At 52.0% G+C, this 19,092-nt stretch overlaps 1 protein-coding gene across 5 annotated transcripts in view; it reads left to right on the top strand.

Moving 5' to 3' along the window:
• The window catches only part of JDP2 (Jun dimerization protein 2), a 45,546-nt gene extending 33,825 nt beyond the window's left edge, over positions 1–11,721 (top strand). For all 5 annotated transcript variants that reach the window (XM_086319605.1, XM_086319609.1, XM_086319604.1 and 2 more), the window contains exons 3-4: positions 2,343–2,447; positions 10,586–11,721. In XM_086319605.1, the coding sequence (XP_086175731.1) occupies positions 2,343–2,447; positions 10,586–10,771 (291 nt within the window). In that variant the 3' untranslated portion in view covers positions 10,772–11,721. The remainder of the gene's footprint in view (positions 1–2,342; positions 2,448–10,585) is intronic.
• Positions 11,722–19,092: the final 7,371 nt, after the last annotated feature.

Below are 19,092 nucleotides of genomic sequence, written 5' to 3'. Positions count from 1 at the left end.
GGTGAGGGTAGGAGGGGACCGATGTGGCTGCAGAGGGCAGGAGGAGCAGCCCCCCCATCTGGGTGTCATCCTGGTTCAACTGATGTCTTAAACTTCCAGCGCTGAGCCTCTTTGTGTCTGCTGCTTGCGCGGCTTCCGTTGTCTTCCAACTTTATGTAGGATGAGGCCCTCCACAGAGGTAGAGGAGGGAGCCAGCTCTTGAGGGACAGAGGCTGTATCTCCCAGGTTCTGCCAGAACCCGGGGTTTGCTCTGGGAGAGGGGCCGGAGGCCCTGCGCGTCTGGCAGGGCCCAGGTTGCACACATCACCTTGGCAGTTTGTGGGCAAACCCTCTCAGCCGAGGGGAGGTTGCACTGCCAGCCACTTCCTCCAGTTCCTTCCCTCTGCCTGTCGTCACGGTTACCTCGGCCTTGTTGGGGGTGAGGTAGAGGTTGGGCGGAATCAACTTTGTCCGGGTTTCTATTTCCCCAGATGCGGGTCAGCCAGAGGAGCTGTCACTTCTGGTTCAGTTTCAAAGGAGGCCAAGGGGCTGGGAGGTGCTTGGGTGCGGCCGTGTTGACAGGGCACCTCTCCAGCCAGCCTCCCAGGCCGGGAGGGCGTGGGTCAGGGAGAAGCTCCAAGGTGGTGAACCAGGAGATGGGGCGGCCCCTGCCAGGGCCTATGCCGGGGGCCGTGGGTGCTGGTCTCCGGCTCACCCCTTGGTCCTGAGTTCCCGGAGCATGCCGGGAATGCAGGCAGGGAGGCTGTTTATTTTCCTGGCCTGCAGCCCTTTTGGGCCGAGACCTTGTTCCAGGCCTCAGGCTGCCAGAAGCACCCCCACTGGTTCCAGAAGTGAGAGGGTTGGCAGGCCCAGGCTGCCCGACGACTTCTCCAGTGGCCTCGGACTCTGGGCCACGTCCAGCCCGGCCGATCCTGTGGGTCGTCCAGAATCCCCTAGCAAGCAGTGGACCACGAGAGGCTTCACGTCCAAGTGATCCTGATGGGCTGGGGCTGTGGTCAAGATCAGGTTGGGTGAAGTCGGAGAAATCAGAGTGGGAAGCCTGACTCTATCATCTCCTTGCTGGAGGGGCTTGGGCAGACTGCGCAGGTGAACCTTAGTCTCACTGTCTGTGAAGTGGGGCAGTCAGGGAACTTCCTCATCAGACTGTGATGTGAGGATTATAGGACCTATGTTGAGAGCACTGAACAAAGAGGGCAACAGATGGCAGCTCTTGTTATTATTAATGATATTAAACAGTAATAACCACAGCTCTGGAAGTCCATATTGGCAGGCAGTGAGCCTCTTCTCTCCCATTCAGTGGGCCCTGTTTCACACATGATAAGATTCCTAGTGTGTGTGTGTGTGTGTGTGTGTGTGTGTGTGTGTGTGAAAGTCACTTAGTCATGTCCGACTGTTTGTGACCCCATGGACTGTACCCAGGCTCCTCTGTTTGCGGAGTTCTCCAGGCCAGAATACTGGCGTTGGTAGCCATTCCCTTCTCCAGGGGATCTTCCCAACCCAGGGATCGAACCCAGGTCTCTTGCATTGCAGGCTGATTCTTTACCAACTGAGCCACCAGGGAAGTAAGTCTAGAGATTCAGAAGCCTCCTCTGTCTAGGTCCTGAGAAGGGCACTTTGGGGAGCCCCTGCAATCTTGGGGTGCAAGTGGGTATCCTGGAGAAAGAAAATGCAGAGGCAGCGTGCGTGTGTGATCAGTTGCTCAGCCGTGTCTGACTCTTTACCATGCCAGGGACTGCAGCCCACCAGGCTTCTCGGTCCATGAAATTTTCCAGGCAGGAATACTGGAGTGGGTTGCCATTTCCTTCTCCAGTGCATTGGCAGAGGGAAGGACGAACCTGGTGAGGGGTGGGAAGACTGCTCCATCATCAGGATAGAGCTGAGGGTTCGGAAGGACCTGAGAGGGAGGACAGGGAGTGAAAATGGGTGGAGCAGAAGGTAAAATCAACACTCATGCTCAAGGTGTTTTGAAAGGAAATGCCTGGGAGCTGCTGGCCTGGAAAACAGTGCCCAGAGGCTCGGGCCAGGCCAGAGAACAGACCGCCTGTTGGGTGTCACCTCTGAGTGAGGCGATCGCCAGGCTCCAGGCCTCCTGAACTCTGGCAGAACCCATGTGGCCCTGCCCTCCTGGGATGCTGATTCCTCCCCGGGATGCCCACCTGCTTCGTGAGCATCCTTGGGACCAGCTGGGAACCACTGCATCCCACCTGCCGAGAGGCCAGTGGGCTGGCAGGGCTGCTCACTCATGGTTAGGTCATCCGTCTGTCCATCTATCTGAGTCTTGGGAGGGCAGCCAGCCGCCAGGCTTGCCTCAGTGTCTCATCTGTGGCTCTTTGCCCCCACAGCTAGACGAGGAAGAGGAGCGGAGGAAACGGCGTCGGGAGAAGAACAAAGTCGCGGCGGCCCGATGCCGGAACAAGAAGAAGGAGCGGACGGAATTTCTGCAGCGGGTGAGGCGGGCAGTGGCCAGGGTGGGCCCCGGCCTTGTCCTTTAGAGGCTTGTGTGCTGGTAGCCCAGGAGACAGCATCCTGGGCCTGCGGAATCAATGCATGCTCACTGGCATCAGCCTGGGCGGCCACGACCCCTCTGTTCCTACCCTCCACTCCTATCCAGTGCCCCCTCCCTGAACTGAGATGACCCAGGGGGCAGCCTGATCACAGGAAGGCCAGAGCCTATGGAAGGAGCCAAGTTCCCCGCCTCCAGCTGAGGTATAGATCCTCGGCGCTGAGGGCCCAGGTGGCCCAGGACAGGTACTCCCCATGCTGGTGCACTGAGGGCTCCCAAACTTGTCTGGCGTGGGTGCAGATGAAGTTGGTGATGGCTCCCTGCACGGGGGCAGTGCATGCAACCATGGGGCAGAAAAAAACCCCTCCCTCAAGTGCAGAAAGCTCTTCTGGCCCTGACTCCCATCAGCCTGGACTCTGTCCCACCAAAGCTGACATCCCCCTACTCACCCCCAGCTCTTGGCTGCTGCCTCCAGGACCACAGAAGTCAGCTCTGCACACCGAGGCGAGTGGAAGGCTGCCTTGCCTCATGGCCCTCAGAGCACACCCCTGCCCTTTCATTTGGAATGTGTCAAACAGGCATTTGTTCCTTCTTCTGTCCCTTAGGATTTCCCTCCTATTTTTGTTTTTCAGAAATGGTTGATGACTTTGAAGGGACATGACCAAAACGCTAATTGGTCCCAGCCAGTGGTCTCCAGCCTCCCCACTCCCAATCTGTTGTTGGTTTCTAAATAACAATAGTGACAGTGCAGAAGAGTCATGTCCCAGGTCAGGCTGCCTTCTACAGTGAGCCGCAGTTAACAGTGGCTGCTGACGTTTGTGACGGAGAAGGCAGTGGCACCCCACGCCAGCACTCTTGCCTGGAAAATCCCATGGACGGAGGAGCCTGGTGGGCTGCAGTCCATGGGGTCGCTAAGAGCTGGACACGACTGAGTGACTTCACTTTCACTTTTCACTTTCATGCATTGGAGAAGGAAATGGCAACCCACTCCAGTGTTCTTGCCTGGAGAATCCCAGGGACGGGGGAGCCTGGTGGGCTGCTGTCTATGGGGTCGCACAGAGTCGGACACGACTGAAGTGACTTAGCAGTAGCAGCAGCTGACATTTGTGAAGTGCGGCCCTGTGCGAGGCGCAGTGTGCGTTTTATTGCGTTATAGCTGTATGAGGTAGGGGCCTGCGTTATTCTCAGTCTGCTGATGGGGACACTAAGGAAGGCACGGGGGTTAAGTAACTTGCCCAGGTCACTCAGCAGTGACCTGGGAGAACTGAGATTCGGCCTGAGGCTAATTTCAGAGCACCTGTCTTCAGCACTCTGCCCTACTGGCTCTCATCCATTCATTCCTGGGTTTGCTCATTCGTTCTTTTGCTTGTTTATTGATGTGTGGACAAGCAGTGTCAAGCGTATACTGAGTGCCTGGTCCTGTGCTCGGTGTGCTGGGCACACACCACCCAGGACTAGTCCTGGTCCCTCCTGTGGGAGCTGGAGAGGCGAGGCCAGGTTGGCCTGGGTTTTCTCTGGAGGTCGATGGGTCTCTTCTCATTCTTGCAACAAACAGAGAACAAATCGGAGGTCACGGGTGTCAGTGCCTTGGGGCTGTGTGTGCACCTCCGGCTGTGAGCGTTTCAGCAGGGGAACAGTCAGTATAGGTGGGACTTAGACTCTGGAGCTGGAAGCCCCTCAGAAGGGATGGTGGACAGACACCAAGAGGGAAGGTTTCAAGAAATTTCTAAGACACGGGTCTCACATAAGCCTTTAAGATGGATGGAGTGTCACACACCTCATTTCCAGCCCTGAGAGCCTGCAGAACTGGGCAGGGCACAGAGGGAACACTCATATTCCAACCCCGCCTTCCAGGGCCTGTCAGACAGCCAGCAGGCAAGGTGTGCCAAGTGAATGCACACCAGTGACACACTAGTGTCACCAACGGTCAGTGCCAGATGAGCGGGCAAGCTGCTCTGTGCATTCCAGTGACATGGTCTGAGCACCTACTGTGTGCCAGGCATTTCCTGGGTCCCGTTTATTCTCATTCCACTGAGCACCCTGCCGATCCCCCTTTTAGACACGTACCTGTAGCACAGAGAGGTCAAGTTCCTTGCCCGAGGTTACCACTGCCAGCGTGCAGTGGAGTCAGGGTTCATCCATCCGTTTGCTGACCCATCCATCCCTCCTCAGTGCCGAGTGAGTGCCCGCCGCACAGTGGGCCCGCAGGCCGTGGCTGCAGGGGTGGCAGGGGAAAAACAGGGATGGGATGTGTGCTGAGCATGAGGTTGGGCGAGCCCGGCGGGGCGGGGCTGTGAGCACAGATGGGGGCAGGGAGGGGCGGCTGTCCAAGTCGAGACTGCAGAACGACTCCTGATGGGTACATAGACCAGGGGCGGGAGCCCACTTAGGGAGGGACAGTGCTGGAGGGGTCACCACCAACAGCCAAAGCGCAGGCCAGAGGCTGAGGTGTCGTTTAAGGTTGCGGTGATGGGATTGAAAAGAACGCCGGTGTGGCTAGAGTGCAGGATCCACGGAGAGAAAGGGGCCCAGAGCCTTCGCGTGTGGGGTGGTCCCTGTGCCGTCTTGTCCGGGGCAATCCCGCTTTAACTAAGCCTGTTGTCCTGGCCTGGTTATTAAGAGCACCCTCTTTCACTCTCATGCCCTGTCCCTTTAGGATGAAGGAGTGTGCAGTGCAGAGAGCCATGGGAGGGTTTCAGGAGGAGAGGGACACACCCTGTTGCTATGGTTACAGCAAGGGGCGTGGACTGGCCCCCCCCTCCCCCCCGCCCGAGTGGGCAGATCGGTTACATCGCTGTGTTATCCCCCAGGGAGGAGAAGGCAGCTGTTGACCAAGAGAAGTGCATGGCCTTGGGGTCTGGGAGGGGGGCCTGGACAGTTCTGTTGGGGCCCACGCCCAGCCCCTCACCATGCTCCCCTCCTCCCCTCTGACCATGGAGGCTGAGGCCACGTGTAAGGGTTAAGGCCCAAAGGCGGAGGCTGTGTGGACAGTCCGTGCCTGATGACATGAGGGATTCTCTTGTCGTTTATTTTTTAACATGTCAAATATATACAAGGCTCAGAGGTACAAAGGTGTATGTGTGTGTATGTGCACACACGCACACACACACGTGCGTACACACATATGGGCTTCTCAGGTAGCACTGGTAATAAAGAACCCTCCTGCCAACGCAGGAGACGTAAGAGACGCAGGTTGGCCCCTGGGTCAGGAAGATCCCCTGGAGGAGGGCACGGCAACCCACTCCAGTATTGTTGCCCGGAGAATCCCATGGACAGAGGCGCCTGGCAGGCTGCAGTCCAAGCATCGCACAGAGTTGACGTGACCGGAGCGGATGCGCACACGTGCACGCAAACACACATATATGTACAATATCACAAGTCACCCTCCCATCCTTGACCCCTGGGGACTCGTCCAGGCTAGGCTATTTCTGTGGCATCTCACATGTCATCTGCCTCGACCAGGCAAGGCCCTGAAGGAGGCAAGAGGCAGGCCTTTGGGTCAGATCCCTTGCCCTGCAGGTCCCAGGGCCACCTGAGCACCTCTGCTGTCCACGGGCAGGAGCAGTGGCTGCTGTGGGGCCGCCTCTGCAACTCCACTGGGCCAGACACGGTTCCCTGGGAGAGGGCAGCAGTTAACACCATCGCACGCTCCCCTGGTGCACATGGCTCTTCAAGGCCCCTCTCTCCTTGACGGCCACAGTGACTCTGGGAGGAGGCAAGGCAGCCACATCCACTTGCTCAGATTCTGAGACTCGGAGAGATTCACACAGTGGCCAAGTCAGGATGGGGACCCAGAGCTTCCTCCCCTGCCCGGCCCTCTACTCACCCTCCCCCTGGGGATCTTGTTCACAGCAGCCTAGCTGGCAAGCGGCAGAGTCAAGATTTTAATTCAGGCAGGGCTTTGGGGCTCAGAAGTCTGCATCAGGCTATTTTTTTTTTTTTACAGAAAAAAAACGTTGGGAAGTGGAGCTGTATTTTAAGTACATTAGGGTAACTTTGAAAAATAAGAGTCAGAGAATCTTCATGCTGAAAGTCCCCTGGGCCAATCATATTTTCTGTGGGGGTGGGGGAACTGAGGCCCAGAGAAGGGAAATGACTTGGCCAAGGGCACACTGCTGGGACACCTCAGCCCCTCACCCTGTATTTTCTCTACTGCCTTCACTGACTGCCACAGAGGAGACAGAACCTCCTTCACATGCATTAATTCCATTCTGAAATGACAAATGGTTTCATTTTCTCCAAGGCAGTAAATATCTACCAGAGGCAAAACGATAAACAAAAATGCAAGCAGAGTTGTTCACTTCCTAATTAAGGTGTGAAGATCCTAGCCCATGTTGATTGAATTAATTAGGAAAACAGATTAGGTAATTGTTGTTCTAAAACCACAAACCACTTCTACAATCACGGCTAAAAAAAAGATTTTTCAAAACTCAGTTTATACTTACCCAGTAAATAAGTATGTAGCATCAACTAATAAAACAGAAGAAAATCAAACAACAGAGCAGCTAGTTACAGCCTGACAGTCAGACTGTCAAAGCGCAGGCTATTCCATGATGTACCCGTACATTTTCAAACCAGCAGAATGTCATGCCATTGCTATGATAAATGCATGGGGAAGCCAATTAGGCACCCCACTTGGTCTTTTTGTGTGATACAGATGTGAGGTGGGTGTGATGTCTTCTCAAGGGCGAGGATATGTGTGTAAGCCTGCCAGACCCTGCCCCTGGCATGTCCCATTCTAACTTCCATTTCCAGCACAACCCAGCCCTTCCTCGTCCTGCCCACCGCCCTCCAGAACTGCTGCCACCTCCCTGCTTCCTTGGACCCTCCCCCATGCTCACAGGCTACTGTCTACCCACCGCCCACTCTGCAGACGCAGGCAGTCTCCCAGACCTGCCAAGTTTTCTTGGAAACGGCCTCCTCCTCTGCTTCTCCTCCTTTGCTTCTTCATCCCCCCTTGCTTGTGGCTTAAAGCAAAAATTCCTTAAGCCTCCCTAACCCTTGGTTTACAAAGTACCTTTCCCACTTGAAGTCATTTAATCCCCCACGATCATCGTTTTTTTTTTTTTTTGCAGAGGAGATAACTAGGGTTCAGGGAAGTTAGGAAACTTGCTCTTGACTCTGATTTCCAAACCCCGGGTCTGGCTCTAAACCCACCTTCCCAGCTTGGTGCCCTGATAGGTCCAAAAGTGACGTGTGGCCATCCGGGAGGATTTTTAGTCTCTTAAATGCGTCTGACGCGCTCCCGCGTCTGCATCCTGGTTCACTCAGAGCTCGCTTCTTGAAACATCTTCCCACTCTCCCACTGACTTTCTCTGCTCAACCAGAGTCAACCCATTTCTCCAAACCCAAGATCAGACCTGGTCATTCAGCCCACTCTCAGAAGGTCTTCTAGACCCTGGAGGGCTGATGGCACTTGATAAGCTCTGCCTGGCTGTCTGGATCCTTCTCCCCCTTGAGTGGAAGCTGCACACGATCCATGTTACGGGCTCATGGACCTCGGGGCCCCTTAGAGGGTTCACTGCACAAAGCAGGTTCTCTGCACTTGCTCCTGGGTGGATGGATTGAACCGAGACTCCTAGAGGCAGCAGCTCAGAGGATTTGAAGTTGGAGCTTAAATTGTGTCTGGGGGGAACCAGATGGTCAGAGACATTCCCATAGTCACCAGCTTGTAGACCCAGTGAGCAGGCAGCCCCTACCTGCCCCAGATTCATGGTTCCACATGGGGTCTCTCCTGCCTTCAGAGGCTGTCTGCTTGGGGTGTTAGGAGAACAGTGGACCAGCCTGGCTTCCCTGTCGCCCCTTGTCCCGCTAAATCCAAAACCACCCTAGCTGGCTTTCGGTATTTTCCCCCCCTGAGCATTTTTTCCTTCTTTGAGGCTTTTCTCCCTCAGCGTCTTGTCCCGAGGACTGCACATCTCAGCAGTTGTGAGTCCCCAGGCGCTGTGCTGCTTCCACAGATATGAGTACAAGGAACAGCTCAGTCAGCCTGGCTGGTGTGGGGAAGACAGCAGCCCTGAGGCCAGAGGCCCTGGGGATCTCTCAGCCCCGGCAGGGAGGGGCCACTCAGCCCATCACAACCACAGCCCGTTCTTTGTCGGATGCGGGTTGCCTGGGCCTGGCAATGGACCGGATGCTCCTTGTGCGCTAAAGGATGACTAGGAGCATCCCTGATCCCTACCCTCTGAATTCCAAGGGCGCCCATCCTCCCCAGTTGTGACAACACTAAGTGTCTCCAGACACTGTCAAATGTCTCCTGGGAGGCAAAATCGCTTCTAGTTGGGAATGACTGGTCTCAACCTTTGCCAGCCTTTGGGTGAATTCCAACCTCCACACTGGTTATATGTTTTTAGATAGAGTCCAGGAAATACCAGTTCAGGCGCTTCCGTATTTTACCGTGTTGACTCCCGAGCATTGAACTGGTGTGCCCATCACCTCTCCACATCACAAACTTGTAAGTAAGTAAGTGAAAGTCGCACAGTTGTGTCCGACTCTTTGCAACCCCATGGACTGTACAGTGGGAGAAGGCAATGGCACCCCACTCCAGTACTCTTGCTTGGAAAATCCCATGGATGGAGGAGCCTGGTAGGCTGGGGTCCATGGGGTCGAGAAGAGTCAGACATGACTGAGTGACTTCACTTTTCACTTTCACACATTGGAGAAGGAAATGGCAACCCACTCCAGTGTTCTTGCCTGGAGAATCCCAGGGACGGGGGAGCCTGGTGGGCTGCCGTCTTGGGGTCGCACAGAGTCGGACACGACTGAAGCGACTTAGCAGCAGCAGCAGCAGCAGCAGGACTGTACAGTCCATGGAATTCTCCAGGCCAGAATACTGGAGTGGGTAGCCTTTCCCTTCTCCAGGGGATCTTCCCAACCCAGGGATCGAACCCAGGTCTTCCGCATTGCAGGCGGATTCTTTACCAGCTGAGGCACAAGGGAAGCCCAAGAATACTGGAGTGGGTAGTCTATCCCTTCTTTAGTGGATCTTCCCAACCCAGGAATTGAACCAGGGTCTCCTGCATTGCAGGCAGATAGATTCTTTACCAACTGAGCTCTCAGGGAAGCCCCATGAGCAAGAAAACTCCCCATAAATCAAGTCAACATCCTTTCCTCACCCTGGAGCCTCTCCAACTGAACTGGAAGTTCTCTGGAAATCTCACTTGGGGTTATTTAAAACCACATTTTGGATCCAGAAGGGTGACTATTGATTGCCTCCCAGTGGGCAAAGATTCTAGCTAACAGGGTATAAGGAAGAGACTCCTTAAATAATCATAGACCGATAACCAGGAAGCACATGTTTTAGGAGAAATTACGTGACCACACTGGGCTTGTGGATGCCACAGGCCAATATATCCCCAACATGCATTTATCACACATAAAGCACTTTCTGTGGCACTGCCATCGTGGGCCACCTCTAACCTCTCTGTGGACCCTCCACGCATCTGCTCTGGATCCACTTGGCCTCCATTCTTCTCCCACCCTTTGTTTTTTGTGCAAAGGTCCTGAGGCAGAAGAGTGTTTGCTATATTTGAGCAACAGCAAGGAAGCCCCTGGGCTTCCCCAGTGGCTCAGTGGTAAAGAATCCACCTGCCAATGCAGGAGATGGGTTCAGTCCCTGGGTCAGGAAGATCCCCTGGAGAAGGAAATGGCAACCCACTCCAGTATTCTTGCCTGGAGAATTCTACGGACAGAGGAGCCTGGCAGGCTACAGTCCATGGGGTCACAGAGAGTCAGATACGACTGAAGCAGCTAAACAACACCAGCAACACAAAGGAAGCCACTGTGGCTGGAGTGGATTGAGTAGGGGAGGAGAGGGGAACATGAGCCAGGCTGGCCCCAGGATATACCCTAGATTCATCCCACTAACAACACAGGCCAGTGTCTGGTATGACGGGCAGGACCTGAACAAAATCAGTTACTCCAGGGGACTCTGTAGCAGATTCTGTGCTTCTCCAGGGGGAAACTGACAGAAAATAGACAAAGGCCAGCCTGGAGCGCCCTGTGACTACCTAGGTGGAGAGCTTCTCCCTGGAGCTGGTCCCCACTGAAAGCTTAAAGCCTCATCTCTGTTTTTGCATGCAGGAATCTGAGCGGCTGGAACTCATGAACGCTGAGCTGAAGACCCAGATCGAGGAGCTAAAGCAGGAGCGACAGCAGCTCATCTTGATGTTGAACCGGCATCGTCCCACCTGTATCGTTCGGACCGACAGCGTCAAGACACCTGAGTCAGAAGGCAACCCTCTGCTTGAGCAGCTTGAGAAGAAGTGACCGTGGGCTGGGAGGAGGAGGACAAAGGAAGAACGAGGAGTAGGAGATGGCAAGAGGGAGGAAGAGGAGGAGGGCACCAGAGGGCTCTTCTTTGGTGTGTGAAAAACTTTACACCAGAGGCTCAGCACAGCCAGTAATTGGCCGGGCCTTTTTTTTTTTTTTTTTTTTGTGAAACTCAGATCAGCCGCACAAGGGGAAGAGCCGGCTGATGAAACCCAGAAGGACCAAGCGCTGAGACCAAAGTAGACTCGAGGGTGGGGCTGTCCCGCTGGGGCCCAGCTCCAGAGAGACAGGACAGAGGCACCTGGGGCTGGAAAGCAGCCTCAGGCACTTCTCTGGGCTCTCCACCAGGGTACCCACTCCAGGGACCTCCGAGCAGCCAGGAAAAGCCATGAGTTGCAACCAAACACGCGGCTGAGGATCGAACTGAGTGACACGGCCATCTGCCTGCCGACCCTGATGCAAGGCTGGAGAGAGAGGGTCGAGATGCGGGGCCCAGCGGGGCCCTGCTGGGGAGCGGCAGCTGGGTGCATCCTGGCCGGCCCTGCTGGAGTTTGCTGTGGGCACGAGGCGCAGGCGCCCTTCCAAAGCACATACTCACTGAATGTTTACAGACTGGCTGTCCTGGCAGGGCTTTCAACTGCACATGTTTTTTATACTTTCTTTTTTTTTTTTTTAATATTTTTTACAAAAAAAAAAAGATTTTATACAAGCAATATATATATGGATTTCTATAATCACTCGATGTGATACAGTATAAATATGCTATGGTTTGTTTGTTACGAACAAATATCCAGCAGTTATGGTCATTGTGTGTAACTTCTAAGTACTGTAGTCTCTGGGTGTTAGGGGGTGGCCGGGGAGGGGGTGGGGTGTGTTTCCATCCTGGTAAACCCTTCATAGTACTCAGTCCTGTATCACTCAGTAAACGTTACTCTTACTTACCTGGCCACCTCTTGTAGTGTCTGCCTGGGGAATGGGGGTACAGGGAACACTTGGTCACCCGTGGTGTGTAGTGTTAGAGAATGTTTGGAGCATCTATCATGGGCCCTTGGTTTTCACCACAACCCTTCCCAGGTAAGTCTTTATATGCCCATTTTACAGATGAGGAAGTCGAGGCTCAGAGAAGTTATTATATATATATACACAGTACTTCATTTATTCACTCAACACACGTTTCCTAAGTGCCAGCCAGGAGTGTGCCAGGTACTCTCACAAGGCGCTGAGTAGTCGCTGGGCCCTGCATTTATGGAGCTGACGGTCATGAGCTAAATCTTGTATGTGCTCCATATACCGTTCATTTTCACAACAGCCTTGACAGGGAGCAGCAATGGTCCCAATTGGTAGATGAGGAATTCGAGGCCCAGGGAGTTTAAAACTTGCCCTGCTGAGGACTTAACAGAGTAACTAGCATATATAGTCTCATTCACTTCTCTCAAAACATGAAATAGGCATCGTTGCCCTTCATTTTGTAAATAACTGAGGCTCAGAGAGGGTATGTGACTCATCCAAGGTCACCCAGCTAGTGAGGAGCAGAGCTGATGCTCGAACTTTGCTTCCCAAGGCCCGTGACTCTCCCGCTGTGGCCAGCTAATTGTGTGATTGCCCCCGTGAGGGAACATCTCACCTGATTAGAACAGGAGGCCTAGGAGGCCATGGTTACAGGGCCAGTTTCTGGGAGGGCTGGATGGAGTTCCAGGCTGTGCCACGATCGTGGAGTGGACCAGTGATGTGAGCAAATGGTGTGGCTGTCTCAGCCATGCCCTCACCTTCACAGCTGAATACCCGCCCTGAAGAGCAAGAAGGACTCGATGCCATAGGCAAGAGCTGCCGTTCACGTGGCACCTGATGGCTCACAAGGCACTTTTATGCGTGTTACTGCTGCTGCTAAGTCACCTCAGTGGTGTCTGACTCTGTGTGACCCCATAGACGGCAGCCCACCAGGCTGCCCCATCCCTGGGATTCTCCAGGCAAGAACACTGGAGTGGGTTGCCATTTCCTTCTCCAGTGCATGAAAGTGAAAAGTGAAAGTGAAGTCACTCAGTCGTGTCCGACTCTTCTCGACCCCATGGACTGCAGCCTACCAGGCTCCTCCGTCCATGGGATTTTCCAGGCAAGAGTACTGGAGTGGGGTGCCATTGCCTTCTCTGTTTATGCGTGTTGCTCATCTGATATTCCAGCTCTAGGAGGTAGATGGGATAGGGGTTTCAGTTCCATTGTACTAGCTGTGCAAGCTGAAGCTTACAAAAATTAATGTTTGAGACTTCCCTGGAGGTCCAGTGGTTAAGACTTTGTGCTTCCAATGTAGGGGATGTGGGTTAGATCCCTGGCCAGGGAACTGAGGTCCCATATCCTGCATGCTGTAGCCAAAAAAAAACCCCAAAAATAATGTTTATGCAGCTGGAAACAGGTAGAACCAGGAGCTGAAGTCTCCTCTCCTACTGCCTATTGGTGTGCTCTCTCTCCTCCATCACCGGGGCTAGATAACTAGCTGTTGCTGGTCAGGCTTCATGACAAGGACAACAGTGAGCTTGGGTTGCTTCTCACATCTTGAATGAGAACTTCCAGGACGGACAGGAGCCAAGAAAAGGTCATTAAAATGCCTTTGGTCCCTAACTTCCTCGTCTCAGGTCCCTCTACCCAACACACTTGGTGTGCCACCCTTACCCACTTGGCAACCCGCTCCAGGCTTCACCTTAGAAGCAGGGCCTGTCAGCTCCCTGGCAGTTGTGGTGGCACACAGCAAACCCCCAGGCTGTAATCCTTTGACACTCGCCAAGCCTTAAGAGAAACAAAGATGTGGACTTGCAGGCCCCTCACATGAGCTGGTGCCCGTTTCAGCAGGACCACCTCCCACCCCTGGCTGTGGTTCCTCTGGTCTTGTCCAGGGAGCTGCCAGCCTGTACCTACCAGCCTGTATCGTCCTTCGCCTCCGAGGACAGGCTGTCTCCCAGATTCAGTGGCACGTGCTGTGCCGAGACATACCCTTCCTCACCAGGACCCCTGCTCCCTGCTGTGGGAAGCCAGAAGTCACAGTCATCTGTCTCATAAGAGCTAACGTGCTTGGGTTTCCTGTGCACCTGGCGTGTTAGATGCACTACCTTGGCCAGTCTGCATGACCTTGTCAGGAGGTAGGTACCATTGTCCCCGTGTTGCAGATGAGAAAACTGCGGCACAGAGAAGGAACTTGCCAAAGGTCACAGTCCTTTGAGTGGCAGAGCCAGAATGTTCTTCTAATCTGACTCCAGGTGTAAAAAGCTGGACAGGGCTTCCCCCTGGGGGAGACACTCTGTGTTTTTGCTGTGACCTCAGTTTTGTGTGTGGAGGCCAGGGGAGATGGCATGGGTTGAGGATTCCCAGCTCTCAGACACCCATCTCCAAGTGTAAGTACAGAAGACCCACTTTAAAGGCTAATAGGTTCACGATCCAATCTTCTACTGACTAGCCACGAGCCTCAATTTTCTTATCTGTAAAGTGGGAACAGTAACAATCTAAGTCTTTTTTTTTTTTTAATACGGTTGTTATCATGGTCAAATACGGAATGCGTGTAAAAATGTTTTCAGAAACACAAAGCTCCACAAAGTGGCAAGTCTCTTGCTCTCTGTTAGCATGAACAGTTGTTAACTACTACACAGTACAAACCACTTGAATATCTTTTCTTCCCTAAAGGTGGCTGCAGCGTTAGTGTTCTGGCCATGTATCCAGTTCCCATAGCAATGGACGCTGGGATACGAGAGTTTGCTTGGCTCCTGAACAGTCACAGCCAGCTATATGGGATTCATCATCCTCTCCCTGGGCTTTCTTGTGCCTTCCTGCCCAGTGGTCATAAATGAGATGTGTACCACCTCTGCCCAGGGTTGCTATGAGAATCAACTGGGCAGCCTGAGAAGGATAAGACCCATTAGCAGATGGGCAATAGCCAGCAGTGCTGGTCAGGATTCAGATTAAAGGGAACTAAGCTGTGCTGCCAGTGGGAAATTGGTGCGACTGTGCAAAGCAATTTGGCAATAACCGGTGGCACTAAAGCTAAACCCATCCTTTGACCTAGCAATTTCCCTTCTAAGTGTACATTTTTGGAAGGACTCCAGCATAGGGGCACAAGGAAAAGTACAAGCACGTTCAATGAAGCTTCATCTGTATTTAAGAGAAGTTGGAAACAACCTAAATACTGATGAACAGAAGAGCAGATAAACTGTGTTTTCCTAAAATTGAGTATTGTTCTGCAGGTAGCTAAAAAGGATGTATCAGAACTACAAGCATCAGTGTGGACGAACCTCAGAAACACACTATTGAACTGGAGGATGGGAAGCACGTTCCAGAAGAATATATATGGTGTGCCATTTATGCAAAGTTTCCAAACATGGAAATTGATCCTTTATTGTTTATGGGTACACACAGATCTGGGTGATAGAGGTGTAAAAGCATGCATAGGAATGCTATTAATATCAGAATCAGTAACAGGGAATTACTCCTGGAGAAGGGGAGGAAGCGGTTTGGGATGGTATCTGCAAGGCTATAGAGGACACTGAGTTTCAATTGTACATGTAACATTTCATTAACTTTTAAAAATCTGAATCAAATGTAGAATAATGTTTGCATTTGTCAGAGATGGGTGATGGGCACACACATGTGGGTTATCTTTTCCAACTTCTCTGTATGCTTGGTGTATTTCCTAGTAAAAAAAAAAAAAAGAACAAGCCACAAACAACACCAATAGAAGGTTTTGTTTTTCCATCCTTTCCTTGGTATGCTCAGGAAATAAAAAAATCTGAAATTACAAAGCTGTAGCAGCATATGCTCTTTGAATTTATGCAAATTTTAATTGCATGCCTTGAGGGAGAGAAAGTTGATACAAAGAGTGTGATTTGTTTAGCTGGCCCTTCTAGTTAATAAGCGGTGTGCCTGGTGGTGAGGGTGCCCTGGGGTGAGGGCACCTTGGGGATAGTTGATCTGCACCACTTCAGTGGGCCCTGGTACCTGTTCTCTACATAATGAGCCATGGAAGGCATGTTCAAGGTTAATTCGGACTCTAACTTTTCTTGTTAGGTCCTGAATTGTCAACCCAATCCCTGTGTAAAATGCAACTCCACCTTTAAAGGCAGCTTTAAAGCAAAGGGGGAGCCTTTTGAAGACCCAGTTGCCCAGGGTATTGGATTCCTATTGCTGCTATAACAAAGTGCCGCAGATTTAACACAAATTTCATACTTTAGAGCTCTGAAGGGCGGAAGTCCAAAATGGGTCTCGACTGGTTAAAAGCAAGGTGCCAGCAGGCTGTATCCTTTTTGCAGGCTCTGGGGAAATCTATTTTCTAGCTTTTTCCAGTTGATAGAGGCTGCCCACCTTCCATGAGCTCATGGCCCCTTCCATCTTAAAAGCCATCACTGGCTGGTTGAGTCTTTCTCCTGTCAATCACTCTGACACTGACATTTCCTCCTTCTCCCTTCCATCTTTTAAAGACGCTTGTGATTATATTGGGCCCACGTGGATACTGCAGGATACTCTTGTTTTAAGGTCAATTTTAAATTTCATCTGCAACCTTAACATTCCCCTTGCCGTGTGACATAACATATTCGTATGTTCAGTATTTGGAAGGCATTATCCTGCCTATTTGGAGAAGGCAATGGCACCCCACTCCAGTACTATTGCCTGGAAAATCCCATGGACAGAGGAGCCTGGTAGGCTGCAGTCCATGGGGTTGAGAAGAGTTGGACACGACTGAGCGACTTCCCTTTCACTCTTCACTTTCATGCATTGGAGAAGGAAATGGCAACCCACTCCAGTGTTCTTGCCTGGAGAATCCCAGGGACGGGCGAGCCTGATGGGCTGCTGTCTATGGGGTCACACAGAGTCGGACACGACTGAAGTGACTTAGCAGTAGCAGTAGCAGTATTCTGCCTATTACAATAGGAATCTAAGAGTTGGAGATTCTAAACGCCAGCCCTCCTCCTTCCCTAGCAAAGAGAGGCTGTTTTCTGTGTAAGTGCCGTGAGGATGGCGTCTCTACACAGGCAACCCCAGCGCCTGGCACCTAGAAGCAGTCCTAGAAATCAGACCCTCAGGGACATTTAGGATGGGATATTCAGACCTGAGTCTGTTTGCAGTGACAGTCAGTGCGGTGGCGAGAATCCCTGACCTGTTGTAGTTCCTCAGACTCTTCTGTGTGGATCGAGATGTCATATGTGATACGGGTAAAAAGGCAAGTGATCTCTGGGGCAGCTGGATGGTATGGGGATAAGTTAGAAAGTTCGAGTCAGTTGCCCTTTGTTAACCATTTTGAAAGCCTCAGAAAAAGAAAATATAAAGCTTGAGTTCAGTTCAGTCACTCAGTCGTGTCTGACTCTTTGTGACCCCATGGACTGCAGCATGCCAGGCCTCCATGTCCATCACCAACTCCTGGAGTTCACCCAAACTCATGTCCATTGAGTTGGTTGGTGATGCCATCCAACCATCTCATCCTTTGTTGTCCCCTTCTCCTCCTGCCTTCTATCTTTCCTAGCATCAGGGTCTTTTCAAATGAGTCAGCTCTTCGCATCAGGTGGCCAAAGTATTGGAGTTTCAGCTTCAACATCAGTCCTTCCAATGAATATTCAATGATCTCCTTTAGGGTGGACTGGTTGGATCTCCTTGCAGTCCAAGGGACTCTCAAGAGTCTCCTCCAGTTCAAAAGCATCAATTCTTTGGAGCTCAGCTTTCTTTATAGTCCAACTCTCACATCCATACATGACTACTGGAAACACCATAGCCTTGACTAGATAGACCTTTGTTGACTAAGTAATGTCTCTGCTTTTCAATATGCTATCTAGGTTGGTCACAACTTTCCTTTCAAGGAGCAAGCTTGAGTTAGGCAACTATAAACTGAAGATGCGCTGTGAAAATCAGAGTGCATTTTTTGGTAGTATTTAAGGAGATACTTGTCTCAGTCACTCTGTGCTGAGAGTCAGGCCCAGAATTTAACTGTAAGGGTGGCAGACCCATTAAGAAGAACCAATGTCCATCCTGGAACTGGCAACCCCCTCCAGTACTCTTGCCTGGAAAATCCCATGGACAGAGGAGCCTAGTAGGCTACAACCAATGGAGTTGCGCAGAGTCAGACACGACTGAGTGACTTCACTTTCACTTTTCACTTTCATGCATTGGAGAAGGAAATGGCAACCCACTCCAGTATTCTTGCCTGGAGAATCCCAGGCACGGAGGAGCCTGGTGGGCTGCCATTTATGGGGTTGCACAGAGTTGGACACGACTGAAGCGACTTAGCAGCAGAAGCAGCAGCAATGTCCATCCTTGAGAAATTTTCAGCCTCAAAGTCAGGATGCTAAAAGGGAAAAATGTAGAACCTTGAGACCTGAAATGGGACCTTTGGATAAATGAGACTCTGAAACTCTACAATCCCTTGAGCCCTCTGGACTGGCAGAAGCAGTCCCCTGCCCCTTAAAATCAGCCTCCCCTTGCTTGGAGATCATGGAAAGATTGCTCTCAGAGCAGCATGATGTTTACCCTCAAGATCCACTTCTGCTACACTCATTACTGCCAGGCAGATAAACAAGGTCACCTCTCAGTTCAGTCCAAGCGGGAAAAACAGTCCCTGCTCCAGAAGGACATCACTTATCTGTTGAAAGAACTTCAGGGCATGGCTGATCTGTATTATCAGGCATCAGGACTGATAATCTGTATTATCAGTCTTTATAAGTGATTTAAACAGCCACAAGGGCATGACTCAGCCATTCTCTCTCTGAGGCTGCCTGTGTCTACCCATCCATACTGTACTCTTTTTTCCTTCTACTACTACTACTAAGTCACTTCAGTCGTGTCCGACTCTGTGCGACCTTATAGACTGTAGCCTCCCAGGCTCCTCTGTCCACGGGATTCTCCAGGCAAGAATACTGGAGTGAGTTGCCATGTCCTCCTCCAGGGGATCTTCCTGACCCAGGGATCGAATGTGCATCTCTTATGTCTCCTCTTTGGCAGGTTCTTTACCACTAGTGCCACCTGGGGAGCCCATAGATGATATGAACCTACAGTAAATGAGGTAGAGATGCTCAACTTGCCTTGGCAGAGAATTAAGGAAGTGTCAGAAGGTCCTAAGGTCCTGGGAGGTGGCCATGGTCAGATGAACTGATCTGCCGTGGTCAGATGAATTTGTTATGTGAGATGTCACCTGACCATGCTTCTCAGGAGGGCTGGAACATCACTAAGATAGTGATGACATACTGGAGAGAGGGCCACTGGCATCTTGGAGAAGCCCTGAATTGGCCACCTCTATAAGCCAGGCTGGACAACAGGAGATGCTGCCATAGAACTGGAGTTGCCTAGTGTCAGTGGAG

The sequence above is a fragment of the Bos grunniens genome, chromosome 10 (genome assembly GCF_055505025.1).
Source record: "Bos grunniens cultivar Pamir isolate PY7600 chromosome 10, Bosgru_T2T1.0, whole genome shotgun sequence".
NCBI lineage: Eukaryota > Metazoa > Chordata > Mammalia > Artiodactyla > Bovidae > Bos > Bos grunniens.
Note: the sequence above shows the minus strand (reverse complement) of the source record. Positions and strands in the feature narration are given on the sequence as shown.